Here is a 22504-nt window from a genome sequence, read left to right as displayed (position 1 = left end):
AAAAAAAATAAAAGAAAGAGAACAGTAACTGTTTATCCTAGCTAAGCTTGTCTAACAGGTTTTCGTACGATGATTTTAGTGTTTAAAATCTTTTTTTATTAAACTGTTTCAGTATCCAGAAAAGGACATTTCTCTTACTCAGCTTCATTAATTATAGAAAATTACTGGATTAAAGCAGAGAACAGATTAGCAAAAATAAACTGTAGTGTGTCTTGGGCATATGGTGCTGTGTATGAATGGGTTTTAACTACTTAACTATGTATAACAAAGAGCAGAAGGAGAGATTTGTCTTCGTGTGCCATAATTATAATGTGCAGTAGCTGCATAGCTTAACTGTCAGAAACCACAAGGCCAAGGAAAGCTTTTGGTTAGGATTTGCATGGGGTGTGTGCGCTGGTCCCCGAGCTCACATGGTGTTTTCTGCCAGCTGATGGTTGGGCACGAGACTGGGCTTAGCTAATTAACAGGATACCTCTCCCTCCTTTCACTTCCTCTTCACTGGGCTCATGTTTTGCAGTATTGGGTTAGACTGGGTTACAGAGACTGGAATTTAACCCACTGGGCTAAATTTTTACCAAATACCTACTGATCCCCTCTGATACCTCAGTCTGGAAAGTGTCAAATTTATGCCTTTTCTAAACAGACCTGGCTCACACTGTTTTGAACACTGGTCCTGAGACACAAGTCAAACATCAGTGCAAACACTGATAATGTGCTGATGGTGCTCCACCTCTCACTTCTCAGGAAAACCGTGCTTTTCCATTTGGGTGCTGAGAAGTTTCTGAAAATGAAGCAGCGGTGATGACGTCATTTCCACATCTTAAAAAATTTTCTTACAAAGGGATATAAAGATTTGCAAAACCAATAAAATATGATTTATAAAGTAAATTCAGAGATACCCAGAGAGTTACCTGGTCTTTATCTGGGCTCCTCAGTATGTTTGCCAGCACAGGTTAACCAATTATGTCACACCACATAGCTTAGACATGAATGTCCTTGCCTATTTTTTTGGGGGTGGTTGCTTTTTTCTGAGGTTTCCACAATGTGTTTCACATCCACTGTGAGTAAGATTCTTGGACTTCTGCCCTGGATTAATCAAACATGAATCATTGCCCCATTCAGAAAGGAAGTTTTGCCAAAAATTGGGGTGGTCCATAGAAGAAAAGAGAGAGGTGGGGAGTGTCCGCGCTCTGTGAAGTTTTAACTAATTTTATTCCCTGTTTTGGAAGGAAATTTTGTACATTGAAAAATTCACTGACAAGGACCTGATCAACTTGGTTTTTTAAACAATTACTATGAAAAATGAAATCCCCAGCTACTTAGGAGAATATTCTTTCTTTCTCCTAAATTAATTGTATAGTGGTGAGCCCTGCCAAACTTGCAGGCTTTGTGTTTAGCTTATCAATAACTCAGCATTGCTTCTGTTGCAGAGTTCCCTGAAGAGAAGAGGCAGCAGAGAAATCCACAAAGAAAAAAAGACATTTACTCAGGTACAGTTTTCATGAACATGCACCTTTGAGTAAAATCACATGCTAAAACTCAGAATTTCTTTCTATGGGTTTTGACAGGGCCATCAGGCATATTAACTAGAGTGCAATTAGGCCTTAATCTACTGAGACCTCCCAGAGATAATGCAGAAGCAATTTAGGACACAAGTGTAGTCTCTAAACTGTGCAGCTTCTTGGGCTCGTTGTGCTTGTATCCATAGATTCAGGCTGCAGGTTTTCTACAAGAAGAGAAAATAACCTTTCCTCACAAAGTAATTGGATCACAGCTTAGGGACTAACTAAATTTATACACAGTGCCAAAGATTTTGTGCTAATGAGTGTCTTGGCAGGGAATGCAGTTTGCACACTGCAACGACACCTCGCGAGCTCTTGTGTCGCAGCCCAGAGTCTGATCTCTCTGGTGTCAGCTGGGCAGAATGTGAACCTGTGCTCCCCAGTCTGAGGCACAACACAGAGCCTAAGCTACCCACTCAGTCTCTCTTTGGACACTGGTTTTATTGAAATCACATAGGTTGATCCTTCTCAGGGAAGCGGTCTGCCCTGTTTCCTCTGTTTTTTGTGCTGACTGTAGGACTTAAAGCTTTTCCCAGCACCCGTGCAGTTACTGTTTATAGCCAGAGAGATGGGGATAGTATTTCACCTCGCTGGGAAAGGAGCCAAGAGTGACATCGTGCCTTCATTAGGGAAAGGATGCACTTCCCCTGCTGCCCCCTTGGCAGGATTAGTGTATGCAGCTAAGACCTATGGGTTGTCTAGCCTTAAAATCCATTGATTTATAATAATAACCATAATAAATAACTACAGTACAATGAACTTGAGGGGGTAGGACAGGCAGCTGAGTGGGCAGAGTGAGGAATTGTGGTGGCCAGGGGGTTCAGCCTGCATTCCTGGGACGAGGCAGACTGAGTGTCCCTGCCAAGATGATTCAAACATGGCTTAATCAGACCTTAAAATGGGACACTGGGCTTTCTTCCTGCAGTGCCTGCTATGGGGAATTAGTTAGGTCATCAGTCAGGTCAGAGAGTTTATTTTTTCTGCAGGTCTCTGAAATACATGATGAAATATATGCACGTGCCCGCACACATACAGATTACAGGGGAAGCTACATGAAGGCACGATTGTGTCCACTGGGGTTTGTGAGAAGCACTGTCTTTCCTTTCCTCATTCCTGGAAATACATTGCTATGCAAAGGAAATGGATTCTTGTGCTTCTTTCATTTGCCCAAATCCAGGCATTAAGAGTAGTTGTAGTTTGTCTGGGAAAGCCTTAAAAAGGACTTCACAAAATTAACTGAGTAACCAAGAGTGAGCTCAGCACCACTTGCAATGTGGGGAAGTGATCCCAGAAGCCACATGGGGAGAAAAACTTTCATGCTGTACACACACACATAGTAACTCATGCAAGTAAAGGATTTGGGCTTGAAAATGAAAACGATTGCATCAGCAGTCTGCAAGGTGGCCACTCAGTTATCTTCACCAATTCTTTAGTGTAGGAAAGACCGAGAAACAGTCTTACATACTGACATGGTCCAGGCTACAGGTACATGTCCTAGCTATCTCCCAACTCCAGCGTGTTACCCAGAGCCTTCTTCAAACCCAGGCATCCATTCAGAGGTATATTCTAGAAGAGATCAGAGTGCACCACAGCAAGTACCCGACCTGGTCAATCAACCTCTGCCTCCTGGGGCATGGCCCAAGAAGGTTGGTACAGATACAGCCCAGGAGGATCAAAATGGTGCTCTTGAGGGACAACCATCCTAAATACACAGAGTTAGTTCAAATACTCATTATATGATGTTTTGTGAGTGAGAAGCAACGACAAACTTAGATTCTGTGCATCCACACGCTTACAGGTATGTATAGAATATGGCAAGACTTGGGTTTTTACTTGCTGAGAGTTCTTCATGAAAATTAGCTGGAACATTGCATCCACTGCAGGGCCTACCAAGTAAATAATACACATGAGGCTGATTGTCTTGAAGTTGTGTAAAAGTGGAATTCATGGCAGCACTAACTCACCTCTAGCAGTATTGAAGAAAAAAAGTTTTTATTCAGCAGAATTGCAAAACGGAGCCTCTTGGAAAATACCAGGCACCAGGCAAAACACAAAGAAAAGTGGTTCTCCAGCGCAAGGTAGGAGTGCTGGCACTCAGCCAGATGCTTGGGTGCTGGTCGTACTGCCCTGTCGTCAGACTTGCAACCCCAAAACTGCTTAACCATCTTCTGCCTGGCAGTTCCCTTGAGGTGGTGGTGGTGGCAGAGGAGACGGCGTTGGCCTCTATCTAGCTTTGTGTCTTCTTGGCAGAAAAGAAATATCGTATTGAGGAATTTTTGATCAGCTCTTCATTCTCATCCCGTCATTTACGTTGCATAATGAAGTTAATTTATTTCTTATATGTTTCATTTCTTTATCTCCACATTCTGCATTTGTTTAAATTAGACTGCAGACTCCATAGGGAGGGATCTGGGTTTTTCCTTTCTGCTTTTTTTCCCCATTAATATTCTTCTGAAGCGCCATGCAGAGCCACGGTGCAGTTGCATGCAAATAATCACTATCAGTAATCATTAACTCCCATCTATCCTCAGTGATATCTTAAAGTCTATGATGAGGACCATGATTGATGGAACATTTTTACACTACTGTTCCTTCTTTTCCTTTTATATGATCGGTCCTATGTACACCTTTTAGGAAAGCACCCATGTACCAGGTGTTCATTACAGTCAGGAGGCCAGTAGTCCAGATTCAGCCTCTGGGATTTCAGCCTTTTGTTTTTCCAAAAAGATGGAAAGGCTATTATTTTTTTAAATATTTTTCCTTTCTTTTCAACCGCGATATAACTTATCTTATGAACTATTATGAAGTTATCTCATGAACTGTTTTAAATTTTGGTGATTTGGCCTCTCCATAGTTTGCCCTATATGTCAAAACTCTGCTTGCCTGTGTGGCTATCTCACCCTCTCACTGTTTCTACTTGATTTCAACTGATCAAGAAATCGCTGATATTTCTGTACACAAAGTTTCCAAGGGACAGATGCATGAAGGTTGGAGTCCTACCCTTCTGGCATGTTTAGATCCGGCTGATAAATCTCTCCTGACCATTCTTTTCTTTTGGAAAAAGGCTGTCCAGGGAATGGGATTTTCAGTGATCATGTTCCTGGCAGGGAAGTGGGGAATATCTAGAGCTTTCTCACCTTTCCAGATGGGATCCATATTTAGTAGGCAAAATTAACATGCATCAGCTCTGTTGTTTTGTGTGAGGCTTGGATTTGTGTAAAGAAAAAACTTGTTTCTTTCAGCACTTGCAAAAAACAAAACTTACAAATTTGATTCTTTTATTCCCCCCCCCAAAAAAAAAATTTTGCTAAGACAAAACCTGGCAATAAAGTAATGCTGTTAAAGAAGTTAACAGTAGCTTTGTCCTGCTATAATAACATGCTAACTCCACAAATGCATTGAGTCGTGCAGTGATGCCAAGGAAAAACACTGGGGCCCTGACCCTAAACTCGTTGAAGCCCTTTCCTTTTCTTCAAAAGCTTCAAAATGCTGAGTGTGTTGTCCCAAGTGCCACTCAGTGACTGTTATTTATATTGTTTGAAAGGCAGTGGGTGTCTGGCTGGAGCTCCCTCTGACCCCTGGGTAGGAGCTGGCCCCTGGTGTTCCCAGGCAGGGCAGTGGGGTGCGAGCAGGCTGCCCTTTCCCTCAGACATCGCTTCAGCTGCCTGCAACTGGGGAGGTGCAAGGCACCAGCTATGGCTGAGCACTTGAACCCAAAGGCAGACAAGAAGTGGGGGAAAGGAGTGCTGGATTACAAAAACAGAGTAAGAAAAATGTCAGATTAGCTATAAGCATAAATAAATAACCAGGAGTAATCACACCACCTGTGAGCTCTGATGTGCAGCACTGTTCTGACTGTAACTTTCCTTGTGATCTTTGTATTTCCCTAAAAGCAAAACCTACAGCTGTGGGGAAAAAAACAATTCTCCATGGTAGGAAAAACAGAGGTAATATTTTATACAGCCCTGACCAAAGATGATGCTTTAATCATACAGCCTTATTCAGCCAGAGCAACCAAAATTCAGAGCGACTCCAGCGGAGGCTGCATGGAATTTTGCCAGGTTTTAATCTGATACTTAATTTGCACTTTTGAGTTACAAAGAGAAAAACAATTTGCAAATATATGTGCGAAAAAGAGGAACGTGCATGCAAGGAGACAATAGAGAAGATAGAAATGCCATCTTTTAGAGGCTCTGCTTCTAATCAGTCATATGCACCTCGACTGAATTCATGAATTCATACAAAACTCATATTTCTGGTACCAGAAACACAAGGACCAGAATTTTAGTCAGTCAGCCCTTGAGCTGATTACAGCTGTGTTTTATTCTTGGTTATCACTGAAAACCAAGTGTTGACAGAAACTTTGGCTATTTTTACCTCTAATATGTTAATAACATGTAAGCTAACTTTTTTACTATTCAGTTTTTTTAAAGTCCCATCTGGCAGCAAGCAGCATCAATAAGAAGGCTGACTGAGTCAGGTGTATACAACCAATTACTTTTCTTATTAGTTATTAATATCTGAAATAAAGACATAATTAGTATATATCTAAATAGAAAGGGATGAAATTGATCTAGGTAACACAGAAGACACTGTTACTAATGTGCTAGGATGTGTCCTATAGAAATTAAATAATTTCCTCAGGTTGCTGAGCCACAATGAGTTTTGTAATCTTTGGTTTTTTTCATTAGCCTGATCTGGATGAACAATTAAAGTCAGTCATGTTTTCTTTTGGATTTGGTTTCCATTATTAGGAATTATAACAAAATGGTGCTTGTGAAAGATAACAGTGCTCCGGGGACTGAAATGAAGTTTCCATAGATAATTGCACATATGTCCACATGGCCTACCAACAATGATAAAATCTACCGTCTCAAGAGATCCTCTTTCAAACCCTGCCTTCCATTATACTGCTAATGCTGATAAATGTGTCTCTTTCGAGGCCAAGTGCCTGTATCTCCATGACAATTCATGAAAGTGATTCATGCAAAGAAATTGTTCATCGGCTTAGAAATTACTTAACCTTGTCTCTTATTTCAGCACAATACACACTAGAGTTTTCATTTGAGTTGAGATGCAGTGCTTTTAAAAGCCCAACACACACAAATAAAACAAAACAGTCGTTCTATACCCTGGTACTTCCTGAAAAATGAAGGTTTTCACATGGGATGTATTTGGATGTAAACACGGTTTAATGAATTTTTCTTTCCTTTCTCATATGTTTTCACCAATCTCCCTTGTGAACAGTTGTCCATATCAGAAACAGAGATCACAATCTGCTCCATCCTAATAATAACAGCAGCAGAGACAACAGTTACTTCCTATTTGGAAAACAAGTTAGGAACTCCATCTATTTCACAGCATTATGAGATCATAGTAATTCAAGTCTTCACTTTCCAAGGCAGCCATGCAGTTTAGCACACCCTTTTTTGTGCTTTCTATCTGAAGGAACCCAAAATTTGGGATTATGATGAGCAAATTCATCTGTGTAGTCTTTGTTTCATGATGCTAAAGTGTACCATCAAGCATAAATGTGACAAAAAGTGCCAACAAATCACGGAACCTTTTCATTTGAGTCTTTATTTTCCACAAAATTTGATCAGTGTTTGAGAAAAAACATTGCGTTGGCACTCTTGCATCACTGAACACTTGCATAGGCACACTTCCCCCCCCCCACCCCTTTAACTCTGGTCAAGTTGCTTTGCCAATTTAACCAAGACCAAGCCATGAAATGTGTCCGCTGTGTGGTGTGCGCAGCTCTGTCTGTGTATTGTTTGCATACCTAACAGATATCCTCAGAGGAGGGGGAGGTGGAGATTTTGGAAAATCAGCTGCTGATTTTGCTTCTATTATAATATAATCTTGGGGTGGGGGGTGATTATTCTCGGCAGGAGGACAGTGCTGATTTGAAGTGCCAGCTCCAGTTTGCCAAAGAGGAGGCAGCGCTGATGCGTAAGAAGATGGCCAGACTGGGGAGGGAGAAGGATGAGCTGGAGCAAGAGCTCCAGAAGTACAAGTCCATCTATGGAGATGTGGACAGTCCCCTGCCTACCGGGGAGGCAGGGGGCCCACCCAGCACCAGGGAGGCTGAGCTGAAGCTTCGTCTGAAGCTGGTGGAGGAGGAAGCCAACATACTGGGCAGAAAAATAGTGGAACTGGAGGTGGAGAACAGGGGGATTAAAGCTGAGATGGAGGATATGAGGTGCCAGTATGAAAAAGAGTGTCTCAGCAGGGACCACATTTCAAGCATTCCTACCTCGCCCTACGGCGACTCCGTGGAGTCGGCCACGGAGCTGCGCAGGCACCTGCAGTTTGTGGAAGAGGAAGCAGAGCTGCTGAGGCGGTCAATCTCTGAAATCGAGGATCACAACAAGCAACTAACAAATGAGCTGAACAAATTCAAGTTTGAGCCAGGCCAGGAGCCTGGCTGGTTGGATGACGCAGCATCCAAGTGCGGTGGGACCTTGCAAGAGGAGCTGAAGTCGGCCAGGTCACAAATCAATGAGCTGAGTGGGAAAGTGATGAAGCTCCAGTATGAGAACAGGGTCCTGATGTCCAATGTCCAGCGTTACGATCTTGCCTCTCATCTGGGCCTGCGCACTTCCAGCCCCAGGGACAGTGATGCTGACAGCGATGCCGGGAAAAAAGAGAGTGACAGCGAAGATGGTCGTCCACCCCAGCCAAAGAGAGAGGGGCCCATTGGGGGTGAGAGTGACTCTGAAGAAGTTTATGAGAAGACATCAGGTTTTGGGAGTGGGAAGCCATCAGAAGTCAGTGACCTGTGCTCCGCCGAGCTCATGAGAGTGAAAGAGGACACCGAGTCTTTAATTAACATCAAACGTGAGGCTGAGCGCCTTGAAAGGACGGTGGAACGCCTTATCACCGACACAGACAGCTTGATTTATGATGCAAAGGTGCACATAACCAGCAGCCCATCCACCGAGCAGGATTTCAGAAGTGGTGACGAAAGGGGAGAAGATAAGCATGAGCCAGAGCTCCTGGATGCCGTCAACACCAGGATGAAAGCTTTCCGGAAGGAACTGCAGACCTTCCTGGAGAAAGTTGATCACATTGGAGAGGGCCTTAAGGAGCAGATGGAGGACCTCTCTCCTCTTCCCCATCTCACAGAGTCTTCCAGTTTTCTATCCACAATGACATCCATGTCCCGAGACTCTCCCATTGGTAACCTGGGGAAGGAATTAATCACCGACTTCCAGGTAAGTCAGCCTCTTATTTGCCTTCTTTCTGTTTTATCGTTTCTCTTTCTTTCTGGCATTGCTACCCTGGAGCTAATTTTCCTCACAGCTGCTTTGTTATGATTTCAGACCCGCAGTGTATTGAAGTGTGTAATGTTAAACACTTTATAGGTTTTTTTCTTTTATTTATTTGCACAACTCCTTTGATTCAGAGGCGGTTCCTCATGGCAAAAAAGCTAGTCCACTGGTGTTAGAGAGATCTGTCTAGTTTTTGTCTGTAACAACAGTATTTCCCCATGAAAGAGGAGATTAATTAAAAAAATAAATAAATTCTGATGAATTAGAAGCCTTGCTAAGAAATGTGAGGAGGTCTTAACTATGCTTTCTTGTAAAAGGGTCAGGCATGTTCTCAAAAGCCTTGCCAAAAGAACCCATCCAAATGCAGTTTTCTAAGTGATGTGTTTTGAAAAGCCTGCTTACAGCTCACTCCCCTAACCGAGCAGCGGGTGAGAAGCTCTGTAGCCAGCGAAGGACTGCCTTGCCTAAAGCGTTGCCCATGGGCGCATGTCTAAACTGCCACAACTGCCACACTGGATATGGCTTTTCTGCACAGCACAAGTAAGGAAGGAAGAGCCTTGTGTCCCATATCCTTCATGACTTGTATGCTTGCTGTTGGTTTGACTCATGCATCCTCATTGCATGCGCCTCATAACCAGTGTTTGCATTCTTTTTTCCTCTCTTTCTCTTTTTTGCTTTTCAGATGTTTCAGCCCATCATTTTGCTCATCCTCATTTTGGTTTTGTTCTCTTCACTTTCTTATGCCACTGTATTTAAGTTGTTTTTTCTGTTCACGCTTTTCTTTGTCTTGTAGTTTTCCAGTCGTCTACCTTACCCATTTTTGTTTTCTTTATTCCCTCCTGTCCTTTTGTTTTTTTGTTATAAACCGCCCATGCACCTAACAGTCCAAACTGAGGGATCAGATGGAGTGGCAGCTCAAACAAGATCGTGGAGAGGAGCGAGAGATTCACCACCAGCGAGCCACCACCGACCCACACCGCAGAGCTGATGGAGACATTAAAATCTACAGGCCAGGAGACAAGGGCTGTTTCAGTCTAGAGGTCAGCAAAGCAGCCCTTCTTACTCACTGCCTCCTGCTGCCTTAGCCAGGAGATGAGTAACAGAAGCCAGGGGTTGGGGGAGTAAATTGGATCAAACTTAGCACCCCTGCTGTGAAATTTGTGGTTGATCTTGTTTGCCCCTTGTAGTTGCAGAGAAGCAAATTGGCCCTGACTCTGAAGTCATCACCCTGCTCCCAGTAGCTTTGCTAAGGGTAAAAGCACAGCTCAGGGATCAGCTCCAATTGAGTATAGAAATGAAAGATCTCCAGAAGAAGTTGTAATCCCTGATGTTAAATCATGCTTCCAGGTTTCGCCTTGGTGGATATATTAAATATGGAAAGTCTACAGATAGAGATTACTTTGCGTTTTACCTGGCAGTAGTCTGTGCAAGACAGGTTTTGATGCTGGTGTGCATGGTGGTTCTCAGCAGGTAACACAGCACCCTGCAGCTTCCAAAAAAAGCTTATTTAAAGCATATTCTCCATTGTTTGGGTTGTTGAGTTCTTTTCCATTTGTCAAAACATCAATCAGTTTTTATTTGAATCTTCATCATGCAGAGGCCATGTCTGCCTCAGTGAACATCTCCTTATCTGCTTTCTCGTGAACATAGGTTATTCAGACATTGCAATTGGTCATGAAGAAAACAAATTCTAGTCTGTCTCCATAAAACCAGGCTTTGAGCACTGAAAAATTTTTCTGCTGGCTACTGGGAGGCCAAAACCACCTTGAAACTGAGATGATTGGAGTAGCTTCTAGAGAAGGATGAGTTTTAATATATTTTTAATTCTAGAGACATGTGAAGAAGACTTAATATATCTGAAACCCCTAAATGAGTCTGGGAAAAGGGGACTGCTGCCTGGGATAGCTGGGTATGTGAGTAAGCAATAGCAAGAACTAGAAGGGGTAGGAAGAAAAAGCTTGAGGACAGCTGGTAGCCAAGCAGAGCAATGCTGTATTGAATATCAAATGGAAAGTGACCCTTCATCTTAACACAGGTAATTCTTTGCTGGTTTTGTTTGGTTTGGTCCAAAGTATCCTGACAGCACAGAGTTTTGGTAGTATTAGTATAATGAATTTGCTCAGCAGCTTCTCTTCTAACTTTTCACTTTTAATGGTGCTAATGACCCCAGGAGGGATATCTGATAAACCCAGAACACTGTAAGTCTCTCAGTGAAAGGTAAAGTCTGTCTTCCTCAGTGGTGAAATGCGTGGATGAGGTAGAGAAATCTTGCTGTTCAGCATGGATCCCTTTGCCATAAGAAATCAATATTGGTGAATAGTTATGGCAGATTTTCTGATCCCAGCAAATGCTTACAATAAATCTGTTAAAATTCTGTCATATTTATTGGTTCCCCCTTATCCTAGAACAGCCTTGTTATTACATTAAAGCCTATATTTGTAAGCCCTCTGTTAAGATTAGGGATTTGGCTAACTTTGGCACATCTTTTTTTTTTCCTCTCCCAGGATGGGATGATGTGCAAACTGTGTACAGCAAACTGTGCTAAATAGAGGATGGACAGTTTTTATACCATAGCCTGACAAGGAACAAGCCAGTAATTATAATCAAAGGTAGACAATAGCCAGTTTAAGACCAGATGTGCTCAAAATATGGGTACGGCTAGGCTTGAAATGGCCTTGAGGAAATGTTGAAGATTAAGGTGATTTTTAAGTCACTATTACTTAAGTAACAAAGAATATTAAAATCCACAGTAGTCAAACCCAAGTGAAGCAGAAAGTTTCTCAAAATAATTTTGTAAGGTATCATTTTTAATTTCATTATTCAATTAATTTCATGATTTATTGTAATTATTTTAATATATTTTTTCATACCCTGAACTGGTAAAAGCTACTAATTTTTTGTGCCAGATGAATGGGCAGGAATAAACTACTATTCGAGTACCAAAGGGGTTTTTTTATCACCACAGAAATTTCAAATGGAGACTCAAACCTTATAATGCCCACAGCAGGTATGGTTACACATGAGTCTTTATCTGCCTTACTTATGAAGTGAAAGTATACACACTGACCGGTGGATAACATTGATTGATGATCTTCTTAATGTGTATAGACTTTCAGCATGAAAAAAACACATTTCATTTCACTGAGGCAAATGTTTTCTCTTTTTTTCAAGCAAATCCATTTTTTTAAATTTAGTTTTTTCCAAGTTTGAATTTTAAACTGAACTTTTCACATGCAATGCTAGGCAGCTTCTGTTTAGCCATTTCTTCTATTTTTAAAAATGAGCACTGTGGGAGCCTAATTGTTTGATTAAATACAATAAATGCAGACAGACGTGCTTGAAACTATCCTGTAGCCTAACTCTAAACATCTGCCTTTGTTCGGGCTTTGCACTGCAGTTGTTAGTGCAACAGTACTATTAGAATGCATTTGCATGTTAAGGAGATTGGTTAAAGTCCCTGACCAAGGGAAATTATATCTTGAAATTGCCTTAAGAGCAGAGCTTTGTTTTCTTGCAGAAACAAGCCATTCAGCTGCTGTTGTGGGAGGCTGGAGCCCATTGGGGTGGATATTCAATCCATTATTCATGATTTTAGCAGGGCTGCATTATGGTGGGAAGGGGAAACAATTCTCTACCATCCAAAGAAAAAGCAGATGAACTAGTAAGAATTGACTTGACTAAAATAAACAGAAGAACTAAAAAAGGTAATGTTTTATGGACCAAACACACTATGGAACCAGTGGGAAAAATGGTAAATAATTCTGGTGAATTTTACCAATGGAATATCCAATTCTGGTGAATTTTACTAATGGAATATCCATAAACAAAAGGCAGCTTCCTTAAGCAATCTGCTCCTATTTATTCAGAAACAAAAAGACATTTTGAAGAAGAAAAATTTCACTCTTTCAAGTGACCAGATGTGACTTGTTACAGTATTTGATACCCAATGGTCTAAACTGGAGCTGTATCTCCTAGCTCCATTCCTTCAGAAGGTATCAGTTCTGCCTTTACCTGAGTAAGTATGTAGCACCAAAGGCAAAAGCACTCATCTTTGCATTTCAGATTTGGATTATTTTCATACCTGGTTTTAAAGACTTATACATTTATTTTTCTGTAGAAAAATGCCACAAAATCTTTGACACTCCCAGGTTATGGCAAAAAATCCACTTAAGTGAATTTACTTAAAAGGAATGAAATGTCACCAGAAGAGAACAAAAATAAAAGCAGATAAGCTAGAGAAGGTGAGAGCACATCTTAAAAGCCAAGTTTTCCATAAGGTCTAGTAATAAAATAGGAATAGCTCACACTGAAGAATAGTTTTTTCTAGGCCATTGTTTAGCTACTTATCCATTTCCCTTTCTTATCGTGCCACTAAGAAATGTAAAACATTTCCATTACTCTAAGTTAATACCTGTGTTGTATGCACTGACTCGAGTCACTTTACCACCTGCTTGGAATCAAAACTTCTGTAGGAATCCATTTTGGACGTAGTTGGAGAATTTTGACCTATATTTTGAATGCTCTATTTTTTAACTGGTGCTTCTGTTCAATTTTCATAATTTCATGCTTTTCAGCTGGATGGCTTTTGCAGCAGCTCCTAGCCATGTGCTGAAAATTTGCACATCCATTTCTCTGGTTAAAGATTTTGTTTTCCCAGAAAAGAAACAGTGAATGTTTTACATATTGTGTCTTTCTTTCTGCTGAAGAAAAAAACCAAAACAATCCAACAACAACCAGTGAGGACCACATAGAAAGTAGTGTGGCTTATGTCCACTGTTCCTCCAATGTAAAACTGTGGGAAGAAGGAAGACAAACTGATGCTGTTCCCACCAAGATTAGGGGCAGCAAGAATAACTTACTTTGATGTATTGTATTCTTTCTTGCTATGTAAGATTCTGTAAAGGTTGACAATATAATGGCTTAGAAGACCCTTTATGATGTAAATCTGGATATTTGAGTCCTAACTGAACTCAGTGAGACTTTGTATACTATCCATACAATGAGATGGATTTTTAAAGACTTGAGAAAAGTGTTCTGTGTTTTCCCAATCTCAGAGACTTTCTATATAAGCAACAGACAAATAGCCACACAGCTGCCTATTGTACACTACCAAATGGAATATGTGTCATCTATTTTCAAGGGACGAGGAGAAGAGTACATCTTCAGAAGCAGCTTCTGAGAATTCAATTAGATGTGTATTGCATGTAAAAAGTATTACAAAGGGCTCTGAAAGTTTCTTTCTGATCTGATTGGTTGGTGCGTGCAATTATTCTGTGTGAAAAAGTATCAGTGTCTAAACTATGTGGTCAAATGTAAGGTCCAAATATCAAAGCATTATAACATAGCATTAGGGGAGCAACATAAAATATTAATCCTTTGACTTCCTTGGAATAACATACAAATGATGGAGACTATCATTCTTCCCTGCCTCCTCAGGGTTATTTTGTTTGATCAGTCCCGAAAGAAAAAAAAAAAGAAAGAAAAAGAAAAAGATTAAAAAGAAAGATTCCATGAAATTTGATGTTCACAGTGTTGCATATAAATTGATTAAGTTTGCAGGCAAAATGAGATTGTAATTAGCTATGGTAAAATGGAGAAAACAGGCAAGTAAAACCCAGTCATCGTGGTGGATGGGAATCACGTAAAAACAAGTCATGGCAGAAATGTGGAATTGTGTGAGCTGGTAAGTAACCTGAAAAGCTGTCAGCATTCTGAGAGGGCCAGGAAGGGGTCAGTGCAGTGAGAGAGCAGTGGTGACTTTTGTCTGCATATCCTCATGGGGTAAAAACTTCGGCATGGATTGGTTGTTCTAGAGTGATAACAGGTGAGATAAAAGAACTGAGAAGAAGGATTTGGCAGTGCCTGTCTAGGAGTCCAGGAGTGGAAGTATATCTGGTAATGCAATAACTGGGATACGTGGGAAAATGTTGGTGTTGAGCTCTGGATGAAGTGCAGCTGTTCCTGTGGTGCTGTGGTAGAGTAGCTCGTAGTTCCCATTATATTGTGTTTGTATGTCTCGCTGTAGTGAGTTTGTGTCTGTGGTGTCAGTACTCTGTGTGATGGCCTTGGCACTCCGGGTGTTTTAGTTGTTTCATGTCCCTCATATAGTGCATTCCTTGACAAGAACAAAGGAAAACAAAGAATGGAAGTTAACAGGTTATCAACTTTTGTGTCCATTTTGTAGCAGTGTTGCTTTCCAAAACAAAACAAAACCACAGTTGTGCCACCCCACAGGTTGTATGATAGGGGACTGATTTCCATGTACAAACATACAAACATCCATCAGTGGAGTATCAGGTGTATTTTGTACTGCACACACAAATATCACACAATACATTTCTATGTATTCTTCATTCACAATCCAGATGTTTAGCAGCAATCTATTAGGCACTTAAGCAGCCTTATCTCCCATGATATGAGCAGTGCAAATCCCAGAGCTTCTGGTAGAAATGACATTATATATAATTATAGACTATGAAGAGTCCTCAGGTTGCACTGGAAGGAACGAGGTGTGCCGCTCTGCATTCATAGCAACTTTTCAACATGTTTGCTGTAGCACTTACAAAAATGTATTGTCCTTACAGAGACAAAGCAGTTGTGAAATGATTTGCACTTGTGTGCACGTAATAGTTGATCTGGCTTTATGGTAAATTTAATCTCTTTTTGGTAATTTCAACAGCTATCACATAATCCTAGCACCCAAGTTTCCTGAAACTTGGCTCTGCATGGACTATTTTTATTAAACAATTGCATAGATTGATGATTTTCTTGCCCTAATGTTGCCAACATAAGGTGTTGGCAGTATATACATAACTATGTGACTTGAATTTATACTAATTTGAAACAGAACAAATTATCTTTTAGCTAACTATTCTTCACTGGAAAACACAAGTGTGGACTGAATAGTGAAAATTTAAATCTAACCTTCTAGGTAACTTTTGCTTCTCTCATTCAGCTTCAAGACCAACAATATTCCTAATTATCTAAATCTGTAATTGTATGACTCTAAGGAGAAGCATATTAAGATCAGTGATTATTGCAAAGAGAAAAGCATTGTCATGTTGTGTCTGTCTTCACCAGATCCACTTTTCATGATTTTGTCTGATTTTGAATTCATGAAAAGAAGGAATGGACTTTTTTTGCAAATTGCACCTGAATTAACTGGTACATCAGTTTTTATTTGCCATATTCCTAAAGAAGCCTGATCAGAATAAAAAAATGCAGAAATTTCTTATTAAAGTAATTTTTCCTTTGTTGAATGAGAGAATTAAACTGACGATTTACAAATGATTGTGCAAAACTTTCAAATCCCATCACAATTACTTTTTTTCAATTGAATTGTGAGACAAGTTTTGACCTTATGCAATACAAAATGTCTTCAGATGCATTATGGTGTAAGATGAAATTGATAAAGCAGATAATGTTCTCTTGGTCACTTTATGTGTATCTTTCAGAGGGCCGGAAGTGTCTTTTCCTCAGGTACAAAACAGACATGCACAAGTCAATAAATGACTCAAGTGAAGAGGGAACTGATAGTGCCCAAAAAGCGTATGTAGGTCCACTTTTGATTTTCAGCAGAGTATGACCCTGCAGGTGTTTTATGAAATCCTTCCATTTGCCTTATTTCCTTTTTCCCTAGAGGAGAAGAGAGGGGTGTATGTTTCAGGAATAAATATAGTTTGAATAACCAAAAGTGTTCCAACCAGGGCTGCCATGGCCTGAACAGCAGCAGCTGCTGGCTTTGCTCTTGGAAAGTGGAAGCAGGGCCTGGGGAGGAGACGGGTGCCAGGGCTGATGCCAGAGGGGAAACGGCAACACAACTGAGAGCAGTCTCACGACCTTATGTCCTCGCAGCTGCTGAGGTTGAAGCACGCTGGACGTCGTCCAGCTGAATTTGGGATTAGGCTTTGACGCCTGAAGCAATCCCTTCTTTAAATATGCCTTTACTCTAGGAATTAGGTATTTGGTGCTGTAGTGTTTTCTGTGGTCACACACATGAAGAGGATGGCATCTAGCTAAGGATTACTTTGGTACAGATAAATCAAGTTTTAGTTCCAATGTCAGAGACACAAAGAGAAGGGCATAGAAAGTTCTGATCAGAAATAAAGTGCCATAGGGTTAACTAACCTAGTATAAATTATGACATTTGACTCTGCCTTCTCTGGTCTTTATTTTTGAGTTCAGTAACTTTCAGGAGTAGAGTGGATGGGATGTCAAACTTAATGAGAACATAACATTGAAAGTATTCAGATTAAAATAGTATTGGACCTGAAAGTGGGGATACTTAAACGTTTAGGCCAGATCTCAGGCTCACACAGCTTATCACAGTTAGATTTGTGTAATAATTATTTTGAGTAGAAATCACAGAATGAAGTCAATTTGTGCAGAGAACTGTCTTGTATCTGAAGAAAGGGACCTTTTATGCTTTGTTGGTTTAATAAATGTTATCCCACTAACTGCCCAATGAGAAGTGCTGCAAATGAATAATTAGGTTCAATATATGTGCATTAGATTAATCTTTTGCAGAGATGTTAAAATTTTACAACTTTGATTATCATAAAGAAATGCACCACCAAATATAGGTAATCCTGTAAATAGGAGTTCATCTGGCAAACATCGTTCATGATGCAATGTCTCAGCTATTCGAGTGTAAACCCTGAGCAGAGGCCTGAAGGGAATATCCAGTATGTAACACCAACATCCCAGCTTTAGCCTTCAGAAGAAGCCACACAGGAAATTCCCACACATATTCAGGGCATTGCTATTTATTTGCACACTGTGCTTTGGTTTTAACTATTGATAACCGTGAGTTGTGCAGATGTCTGTCCTGCAGTTCTTTTCTTTTTTTCCTTTTTCTTACGCCTTGGAGACACATTTTCTGCTAAACCTATCCCTTTGTCCTGCTGATCAGCTCAGGGATTCCCCTGTTTTACCTGTACAGAATGTATCGATACAGGAGCTTCAGGCTCAACTTGAGCAGGAGACAAGACTTCACCGAGAGGAGCAAGAAAAGTTTACTGAAAGGATCATCCAGGTAAATACAAACCCCACCTGCTGGGAGAGACGCATGACCATGATGTGTGATGTGGACCTTGTTTGTCAGGACTTGGGAATGTGTGTCCCAATGACTGTGCCTGTTTGACCTCATCCCAGTAAACGAAGAATCTGGAATTTGAGGAAATGTAAACGCAAACCTATTTTGCCACTGTGAATCTGGCGTCTCTGCTGTCTTCCCTTGGTGGAAGAAGTCACGGTAGAGACATGAAATACTGCATGAAGAATTATATCAGTCCCTTCAGCTCTCCATGAGCTGGGGAGAAGGGTGCTTTTGATCTCTAGGAGTGCAGTTTGGCACTATGCTCTGACTCCTCCTAGCCCAGAGAAAATCCAACACTTCTCCAGAGTCAGAGGAGTTGTTATGCACACACAACTGAGACACAGATCAGGACTTTCTTGTATTTCTCAGTACCGTCCAACCTTCTTGTTAATAGCTGGTAGATAAATCGTATTTTGTTACATGGACTCCCCCTGCTCTTTTGAAGGCTGGAACAGATTAGTCAATTGTTTTGTGATCTCTAGCTCCTGTGGTGAAAAAAATCTGTCGCTAATTTTGGCAGGCTGTTTGGCTGTTAACTGAAGTTTTCTTTTTAAATTTACTTCATAGATTAGACTCAGCATAGTCGTTGCATAGTGTAAAACATTTTTCCTTGTGCCAACTAATCTCTTTGTGCCCAAGTGGTATCTCTCCATTTTTTCTTAATTAGCTTTAATTTCCAAGGTATCTCCACTGGAACTTTCCATTGGAAGCTTTTGAAGACAACCAGTTAATTGATTTCCTTCCTAGTTGCCTTGGCCATGAAAGCTTTTTGGCAGCTATGCCTGCCTCCTAAAGTTCTTTTTTTTTTTTTTTTTTTTTTTTTTTTTTTTTTTTTTTTTTTTTTTTTTTTTTTTTTTTTTTTTTTTTTTTTTTTTTTTGCAATTGCTATCCATTGAAAAAGCATAATGAATTTGCCTCTATGAATTTGCCTCCACTAGAGTCTTTGCAAGAATTTGCGACCACAGGGACTTAGATTTTACAGCTTGTAAAAACAATGAAAAATGCAGCAAAATCAAAGCTAGCTATTCATGTTGACAGCCAGTAGAAGAATAAAAGCGTCTTCTGGATTCTTCATTTTTTTTCCAGATTATGCCCATCCTGTTGATAGTGTTCCTTCTTTATCACCTACCAGGATTTCTGGTGGAAATGAATCAGATCTTTGCTCTATTTAACCATAACTTCATTTGGAGGAAGAACTTGCATCAACATCAAATCTGTTTGTTTCTTCCTGTAAAAATTAAATTTAAAATCAGCCCTTTTTTACTATTTCATTTTTAGGAATATTTAATGACATAAAATTAATGTATGCTGGGAGTGTACAGTCTCTGAGTGTTATTAGGAGTTGCATGTATGTTTTTTTGGCCATCATAGCTAATCTTGTTCCAAGCTGCTTTTAAGCTTCATTTGAAACACAGTTAAGTCAGCAACTACTGTAAATAATTTTAATTTAATCAGGCATATCAGCCTTAGATGCTAAAAATTTGCATTATGCCAGAGCAGATCATTTAAATGGCAGGCAAGTCCATAGTAAACCATCTAGTATGGACTAGTAGACTCTGTCAGAAGCATCTGAATATTGCCATGAAAATCAAACATGTATTTCCTATCAGATTTTATTGCTAGGGAGTCCTTGTTCCTGAAGTATTCTTTATTCCTTGTTTGCAGCAAGGGTGTGTTCTGATGGCTTGAATTGTTGTGGTCATTAGTGCACTGTGGCTTTCGTAGATTTCATCTATGGAGCTGGTCAGGAAAGGGAGAGGCTGTTGTTCTGCGGAATGGAAAATAGTGGAAACTGGCATCTGTAAGCAGCGGCTCTGCACTCATTTTCCATCTGCCTTTTCTTCATTAATGTGAACCGTAGCTTGGTTGAAGTGGAAACACTATCTCATCCATGCGGAATACGAGATGCTGTACAACTAACTTGTACAAGTATTGTTGCGTGCGGGTCATGCCATGGTTTGATTTTGAAATATTGATGGAGAAGTCACATTTAAAGAGTAATGTTGAGGTGGTCTTGCATTGCAACATTTGTAATTATATGTGTCCTCTCAAGAAAGAGCTTTTCTTAAAGTTCTAGTACTGAAGCTGAGTTGCAACCTATTCCTGTCTCTTCAGTTCTGTGTGTGCCCCAGACATAGTAATGTCAGAATGAGAAACAGTTTACTACAGTATCATTCAGATGCCTTCAAGTATGAACTGTGAGAAGTGAGGGGCCAAGAGTTGTAGGAGAGATACTGGATGTGATTCCTTCGGAAGTGTTGCCCTTCTAGAAGGAGAGGGACATGTAGCCGTGGAGGAAAAGACAAGCCTGTGGCTGATAGGGAAGAGGCAACATATTTCAGGTTGTCTGAAGGGCAGCTGTGGTCCCACCTCCAATGAATGGCTGCAAATGCATTTAGTAGGTGTGGTATGTGCTGCAGTGTGGGATGGTGGCTATACTGAGAACCTACTGCAGAGATACAATCAAGAGAGGGAGGAAAATATGAGTGCTATAAACTGTTTAACCACCATCAGAGCTATTGTGCATCTTTAAAGTAAATATCCAATTCCACAGCAGGTTATTTGCATATGGTTATCTGAGCAAAGTTTATCATCTGTTATCCTCTAATTTCCTCAGCAGTCCTAAATGCTGAGGAACTTACTGAGCCAAACTCTGTAGTTACTCACTAATAAAAATTAGAGATTTCAGTTTGTCTCATCCAATGAAGCACAAGTCCTGGAGACTGCCCTGGGACACCACCCCATTGACATGGTGTCTGTCATTCCATTAAAGCTGGAGGAGGAGCATATGCAGACCCTGCGGAGGAAAGACTTGGAAGTGCAGAGCTTGACTTTGCAGAACAAACTGGAAGAGAAGACCTGGAGTCAGGAGAAAAGTCTACTGCAGCAAGAACTCAGGCATTTCAAGCAGGACACCTTTCTCTTGTATGTCAAACTGAAGTGGCTGCTGAAACACTGGCGGCGGGGCAAGCGGATGGAGGAGGAAGGGGAGGACACATTAGAGGTAACTGTCCCACCTGAATAACCCAAATGAGCTACAGCCAGTGGAGTACTGGGATGATCCTTCTTTAAGTGTAGTCTTTAAATATGAAGTGGCATCAGCAACTTCATAGCTGCACATAGATTGAAAGGGGATTCCAATTAGACACAAATCTTTTCTTAGGTTGGTTTGTACTATAGTATATTCTGCATGGTATGTTTCAGATCACCCATCTTTAAATCAAAACCTTTAACTAGTACAAACATGTGTCCCTGAAAAACTCTCTCACAGTAAATGAAAATTCAATTGGATATCAAAGATATGACTCCTGAGTAATTTTTTGAAAGAAAAAAAAAACACATTAGCAAGCTGAGGGAACCCAGTCTGTTTAGATGGGTTGAGTGCTGTTGTTTCTCTCATCATGTGCACAGGGTGTTCCTTACAAAGCCTTCATCAATACAGATGGAGGGAAGCTCTGTTTTCATGTTGGCAGGAGAATTATGCAGCTTCTTGTGGGGACTTAGAATACATCATTCTTATTTGTTCCTCTTCTTCATACACATGTCTATCACTGTCAGCAGCAGTACACCAGTCGTCATCACGGTAATTTTCCAAGTAGAGACTAAATCAAGATCAGGAAGTTCAGAAGTACATAACAACCTGGAATCCCCAAGCTGACATGCCTTAGCAAGGGCGTGATTGCCTGCCAACATGCACTGTGAAGAAAGGTGTTCCTCAAATGTGTTGAGTTGCACACCCAGAGTTACCATTTGATTTGTAAATCTTACCCAAAGGAAAAAAAGTGTGTTAAAGTGGTTGCCCATTATGACATTTTATACAAAATTCTTGAGAACAATAGATCTGTTTTGCAGGTTCACACAATTTGAAACCATTTGCTAAGCAACTAAATTTTTCTCAGTATCTCTGATCCGTTTGTGCCTACTGTTTTTTAGTCAATATATCCCACCATGGAGATGCATGGGAAGAGAGTCCCTTCTCTTTGTCCTTCAGTAGGTTTATGTCCCCAGAGGTAAATGGCAAAAGAATGTTCATGTGTTCCTTCTCTTGCATTTTAGGTTGAGCACTCGGAGGCCTTTCCAGACTTTGGCATTCAGTCTGAGCAGAAGGTGAATGATGCAGAGCGACAGGAGGAGGAAGAAGATGTTGTATTTCCACTGACAGATTTCTCCCAGCGTCCCACCATGGAGAGCACTGATCATGGACCACAGCTGCAGACTGCAGAATTACTGCAGCAGCAGAAGCAGGTAATACACCATTTCTACATCTTGCCCTGGGAATGGATACTGTGGATTTTCCAATGGAGTTCATATTTCTGTGCTGCTGTGTTACATCTCCTAAAATCATACTTGTAAAAATACTTCTAGCTACATAGCAATTACAGTGGATTTCATCCATTATATTGATATTTAAATTTAATCAGAAGCCACGTGGTTACTGTTCTGTTGGCAGATGCTATCAGTGAAAAATCCTATTTCCTCTTATGGCTGTTTGCCCAGAAACATCTATCAGTATGTGATGGTTTGCAGAATTTACATGCTCCTCTTGTCTGAACACATCTATTGTATTCTAC

At 40.6% G+C, this 22504-nt stretch overlaps 1 protein-coding gene across 2 annotated transcripts in view; it reads left to right on the top strand.

Moving 5' to 3' along the window:
• The first annotated feature begins 1447 nt into the window (after positions 1-1447).
• Positions 1448-22504, top strand: part of MTCL1 (microtubule crosslinking factor 1) — a 55564-nt gene continuing 34507 nt past the window's right edge. The window contains exons 1-6 of one of the 2 annotated variants that reach the window (XM_027882052.1): positions 1448-1490; positions 7454-8779; positions 9721-9876; positions 17778-17870; positions 20707-20937; positions 21990-22178. In XM_027882052.1, coding sequence (XP_027737853.1) covers positions 7511-8779; positions 9721-9876; positions 17778-17870; positions 20707-20937; positions 21990-22178 — 1938 coding nt within the window. In that variant the 5' untranslated portion in view covers positions 1448-1490; positions 7454-7510. Of the gene's footprint in view, positions 1491-3565; positions 3641-7453; positions 8780-9720; positions 9877-17777; positions 17871-20706; positions 20938-21989; positions 22179-22504 lie in introns of those variants that run through there. The other variant, XM_027882053.1, reaches the window with a different exon arrangement.

Source organism: Empidonax traillii, unplaced genomic scaffold, assembly GCF_003031625.1.
Source record: "Empidonax traillii isolate 1590-97213 ecotype Southwest subspecies unplaced genomic scaffold, ASM303162v1 scaffold100:size1405979, whole genome shotgun sequence".
NCBI classification, from domain to species: domain Eukaryota; kingdom Metazoa; phylum Chordata; class Aves; order Passeriformes; family Tyrannidae; genus Empidonax; species Empidonax traillii.
This window is presented reverse-complemented; position numbering and strand designations above follow the sequence as displayed.